This window comes from Myotis davidii, unplaced genomic scaffold (assembly GCF_000327345.1).
Source record: "Myotis davidii unplaced genomic scaffold, ASM32734v1 scaffold309, whole genome shotgun sequence".
Classification (NCBI taxonomy): domain Eukaryota; kingdom Metazoa; phylum Chordata; class Mammalia; order Chiroptera; family Vespertilionidae; genus Myotis; species Myotis davidii.
Genome location: NW_006383013.1, coordinates 3,459,102 through 3,464,958, shown reverse-complemented (window position 1 = coordinate 3,464,958; position 5,857 = coordinate 3,459,102). Strand labels below are relative to the sequence as shown.

Here is a 5,857-nt window from a genome sequence, read left to right as displayed (position 1 = left end):
AAGAGATACGGGGCAGAGGAAAGCAGGGCATAGACAGACTTGAGTTTTTATTGGGGTTTTATTGCTTAGATATGGAGAGGTCAAGTTGGAAAGCTAGCCTTTGTGGAAAGAAGTGGGACCACTCCAATGCTTCCCCAGGAGGGAAGGATGGAGTAAAGATTTTGAAAAGTTTAGAAGTGTAGGGGAGGAAAATTGAAATTGTTCACTGGATCATTTTGTTACCACAAAAAATGCCTCGTCTCCTCTTGGTGTTCATGGGAGTGGGGTTCCTGGGGTGCTGCTGGAATAAGCATTTCCGGAGGGCCCTACAGAGGATGAGATATGATAGACAGCTTTATTTTTGTGGAATTACACCCCTGAATTTCCAAAGTCCCATTACCCTTAGTCCAGTCATGGAAGAAGCATAGCTGGGATTTCACTAGAGCTGAAATCAGAGCCAGTGTCCAGTTTCCTTTCCAAGTTGGAGCCGGGTCCAGTTCAGCATCAGGCTAGTTGCAGTCCATTAGTCTATTGCGTGTGAGGGTCCGCATGGCCGTGGGCCACACAGGAAAGCCAAGCATGAGCCCTGAGCCAAGTGTGCCAAGAGGAAGCAAGAGTGAACTTCTTCCTTCACTGCTATCCCAAATTTCAGTGTGCTTGCAATGGCCATGCCCATTCTGGCTAATCGTCTCTATCCCCAGGTGTGACAGGCAAGTACCTTCCCTATGTCATCCCAACTTTACTGGACATACATCTGTTTTCCCTTCGTTGGATCCCTCCCCTGGTGTTTTGCAGGGGACGTGCCTATATGTCTGCCCTTCTCTTCGCTCCTTTCTTATTACTAATAACTAGCTAATTACAACAGTATCAATTTCATCAGACTGCTGTTCTCAGTGTCCTAGAAGGGAATAAGGACTGAGAACTTGAGATGAATGGTGAAGGTTCAAAGCAAAAGGCAAAAGATTAGATAAGACTAAATATTTGCAAAATAGCAGAAGGATGTTAGCAATTAAGATAAAATTTGATGTTCATTTGCAGTGATTAACCAGGAGATTCAGGTTGAGAAAGGAGACAAACTGAAAGCACTCAAATACAGAAAAAAAATGGAGTTCTAGAGACTAGAGATGGAACTTGGGGACAGAAAGCGGTGGTTATGGAGGGAAATATTCATAGTTGTGAAAGATACAATTCCCAAGCCTGTAAAAAATAAAAAAAATACCTGCCATAGGATTTTAAAGGGTTTTTTGTTTGTTTTGTGTGTGTGTTTTAAATAAACAACTTTAGACTTTTTATGTCCTGAGTACTTTTGTTTTCACAGTGATTCACTAATGTCCCTTGAGGCAAGAAAAAAAATACCAGTCCTTAATTTTGACACCCAAACTAGCCACTGCACAGAGAGTGGACAAGCGGGACAGGAGTTTATTTCTACAGTTAGGGTTTGGCTGAAGCAGTGCTGTGCAACATGATTGCTGAGAGAAATGCCAACACTTACCTAAAGCATTTAGCCATGACAGAAATTGAGCAAGCTGCTATGTGGGCACATTCACCAGGGAAGAAGGTGACCAGCCCACCCATCCATCATCCTGCTAGTACCTGGAGGAGCAGCAGGGGCAGGGAGCATAGCATTTCTGTTGGCAGTAAGAACCAATAATTAGGGTCATACTTGCTTGAAAACATTCTTTTAGATGATTGGATAAAGATTTAAAGTTAGGTTAGAAGCCAAAATATTCCCTGCATTCCTATGGGTGGATATGGCAGCTCTGTCGGCACTGAGCCTTCTTGGTCACCTTGTGTTTGTTTTATGTTTTTATTCATTTCAGAGAGATGAAAGGAGAGGGAACAATAGAAACATCAGTGATGAGAGAGAATCAGCTGCCTCCTGCACACCCCCTATTGGGGATGGAGCCCTCAACCTGGGCATGTGCCCTGACTGGGAATCGAACTGTAACTTCCTGGTTCATGGGTCAATGCTCAACAATTGAGCCACACTGGCCAGGTGTTTTTTAATATTATATTCTTGGTCAACTCACTTTTCTGTTCTAATTTCCCCTGTCGAGACCTTGGCTAACAGCTTATTCCATAGGATACAAAAATTTGGATCCTAGGGGTCCATACAAACAGTTGTTGTTGCCATTTACGATGAATATATCTTAATAAATCCTCTAATTTTTGCAGATATAAAGAAGTGAATAAACGGAGACCCCGAAGCTTACTTGAGAAACTGCGATGGGTGACCCTAGGCTACCATTATAACTGGGACAGTAAGGTATTCAAATTTTCTTGCTAATTCCATTTTCCATTTTTATGCTTCTTGGGCACACATAGTGGGATTTCTTCCTAGCCAAGCTTACAATATCATATTATCTATTTCAGGAAGCATCTCTCTTATTTATTCCCTCCTAAAATCCCCTTGATACAGTATCTCAAGAGACATGGATAATTTACTAAGAGAAAATTTCTTTTTCATATGCTCTCACATTATGTTATTTTATCAAAGACTATCTGTGTTTTCTCTAAGTAGGTTTCAAGGATATCGATTTTTTTTATACTATACTCAAGAGCAGTTGTCAATTATGATCTTTATTTCCGTTGTTTATTATTGAGCATTTATTTTCTATGTAATATCTTCCTGGAATAAAAGTGGATCCCTATACTTCTGGTGTTCTCATCAATTCACAAAAGGACTTTCAGAATCTAAATACCACTGCCTGCTACATAAGGTCTGAGCAGGAGAGAGATGGGAAAGAATGTCCTAAAATTAACAAAATCTCATGGTTGTGTGTTTTTGCTTTGTTTTGTTTTGTTTGAGGTAGTTTTTTTCCTGACCTCTGTGCTTCACAGAATGCCTCCTTTATCAGTGGCAGCGCAGTGCCTCTTGTCTCAATGAGATATTTGCCACCAAGTAAAAAGACTAATTCTGAGAGTAAACTGAATAAAACAGAATGGAATAGACCACCTTGCTTCTAACCAGTTACTTTCTAAAAGCTCTATAGTTACAGTCAACCCAGCTTATTAATAAGTATATTAACTGATCAAAATAATGATGTGTTGCCAAAAAATGTTCATTATAAAACTCTTATGTTTTAGTAATGCCAAGTAATGGAAAACTAGATTAACTGTATTTGGGGAAATGGCCACATGATTTTCTTCAGGTTAGACAACCTGGGTTTGAATTATGCCTTCAACAAGGATAGTACCTACCTTGATGGTAGTTGTGATAATTAAATGATTAATGCCTGTGTAGTGATTACAACAGTGCCTGTCCTAAGCAGTTAAATGCATTAACAATAAATGTTAGCTGATTGTTTTTTATATTATTTTTATTGTTGACATTGTTATTCTCCAAGAACCTCAAAATGGGCCTCATTTACTAAGAAAAACATGGAGTGAAAATTATCAAAAACTGAATAATCAGAGAAGAAAGAATAGTGCATAGACAGCTTGGAGAGGGTTCACGCTCAAAAGAAGTAATTATTTCATTATAGCATAGGTGATGTAGTGCTAGAATAGCATGATTTATTCATCCATATTTTGAGGCATCCGGTAATCTAATAATGAGCCATTCAAAATATGGATGACTGAATCATGCCATGCTAATATTGCATGTAGGCGGGATGATTTTTAAGTGGTAATTAATCTTATAGGACAGTTTTTTACTTTCCTGAGATCATTGTTTATTTTTCTTATTTTCCCTACTTTTATTAAAGAAATACTCAGCAGATCATTATACACCTTTCCCTTCTGACCTGGCTTTCCTCTCAGAGCAAGTAGCTGCTGCCTGTGGATTTGAGGGTTTCCAAGCAGAAGCAGGTATCCTGAATTACTACCGATTAGATTCTACACTGGGAATTCACGTGGACAAATCTGAACTAGATCACTCCAAACCCCTGCTGTCATTCAGGTAAGTTAGTTCTGGGGATTTGGTATTATGTTTTATCATCTCATTCCATTTTTTAAAGCATTTTTGAACTAAAATAAAATAAAAACATTAAACTTAAAAAAAATGGCTGGACTCTATAATCTTTCACTTCTGGGTATTTTAACAATGCATCATAAGTAAAATTAGCCTAATACTTTAAGAATCATGGCCAGATTACAGTTAATATTTCTGTTTAAGATGCATGGAGTCTGCCTTTTGTAATGAGAGGTATCGTGTCAGTGGAATAGGCAGAGGGAAGGCCATACATCTGTTTTGGAATAGAGAAAAGCAAAAGCACAAAAGCCTGAACAGCTTACTCCTCTTGTCTCCCTAAGCATAACTTTACATTTGTGCAAAGTACTGCCCCTGATTCCAACTGAGAAAGTGCCTGAACAGAATTTTTTATTATTACCTTATCTTTAAAGTGAACAGGAGTGATAAATACAGTAAAGAACTTAAACACAATAGTCCCCTCTTATCCACAGGGGATACATCCTAAGTAAGACCCCCTCAGGGGATACCTGACACTACAGATAATACCAAACGGTACATATGCTTTTTTTCTCTATACATACATACCTATGATAAAGTTTAATTTATAAATTAGACACAGTAAGAGATTAACAATAACTAATAAAGTAGAATAATTATAACAATACGTTGTAGTAAAAATTACGTGAATGTGGTCACTAGTTTCATGGGAGCCTTGCTGAAGTCTTTGTATAGGCTCAGTGCTTTTGGGTGCAACGCACTGCTGTTGGTCAGAACACATTTTCTGTTCATGACTTCCACCCACAAATCTGATGTCTTTTTCATCTTAACTACACACTTACCAGGCACTGTGGCGGTAACTTTTGCAGTTTGAGGGCAATAACAGAACTAGCACAAAAGTCTTTTTCGTTCTTCACTAGTTCACGGATAGATTCATTCTGACTGCATATCTTAGCAACAGTTCTTTTTCTTTCCTTAAGTCAAGACTTTCACCTTTTCACTTAAAGGAACCACTATATGGCTTCTCTTAGTGTATCTGAATTGCCATCATCACTATTGTTCTTTGGAGCCATTAGTAAGTAAAATAAGGCAGAATGGCATGCAATTTAAAACTTATGAATTGTTTATTGAATAGTTTATTTCTGGAATTGTTTATTTCTATTTAATATTTTCGGACCACAGTCAGCCACAGGTAACAAACTGCAGGAAGTGAAACTGGATAAAGGGTGACTACTTTAATTTTATTGAAAGACTTGAATCTTACAGAATCATCAATAAAACTTATATGGGTAATATTAAAACTAAATTCTTCCGTCCCGGGCTGGTGTGGCTCAGTTGATTGGAGCATTGTCCTGTACACCAAAAGGTGGTGGGTTCAATTCCCAGTCAGAGCACATACGCAGATTATGGATTTGATCCCCGGTGGGGAGTGTACTGGAGGCAACTGATCAATGCTTTGTTGTTGTTTTTTCTCTCTATCTGCCTGCCTGTCTCACTCCGTCTCTCTTTCTCTAAAATCAGTTTTAAAAACAAAACAAAAAAAATAAATTCTTCCCAGACTGGTGGGGCTCAGTTCGTTGACAAGTCCTCCACTACACTAAAAGGTCTCAGTTTCAATTCCCGGCCCAGGCACATACGTAGGTTGCGGGGTTTTTCCCTAGTTGGGGGGCGTTTGATATTTCTCTCTCTCTCTCTCTTTCTCCCCCTCCCCGTCTCTCTAAAAATCAATGAATCTATCCTCAGGTAAGGATTTTTAAAAAAAGCTTATTTTGCTTATTTAACTGCTTCATATTTTATTTCACCATAATCCTGTGGGCTATAAGTCTAAGTAGCAGATCATGGATTGGCCACTTATAGACACAAGCCAAAAGGAAAGGATCATAGAACAGTTTAAAAAGGAAGATTTTACCCCCCAAAAAAGGGAAGATTTACAATTAATAAGTATCAAGTTGAAATTAGAAAATAATG

At 38.5% G+C, this 5,857-nt stretch overlaps 1 protein-coding gene across 2 annotated transcripts in view; it reads left to right on the top strand.

The window, feature by feature from the left end:
* ALKBH1 (alkB homolog 1, histone H2A dioxygenase) overlaps nucleotides 1-5,857 on the top strand; it is a 22,090-nt gene that overhangs the window by 15,116 nt on the left and 1,117 nt on the right. For both annotated transcript variants that reach the window (XM_006778833.2, XM_015558036.1), the window contains exons 4-5: nucleotides 2,155-2,245; nucleotides 3,687-3,880. In XM_006778833.2, the coding sequence (XP_006778896.1) occupies nucleotides 2,155-2,245; nucleotides 3,687-3,880 (285 nt within the window). The remainder of the gene's footprint in view (nucleotides 1-2,154; nucleotides 2,246-3,686; nucleotides 3,881-5,857) is intronic.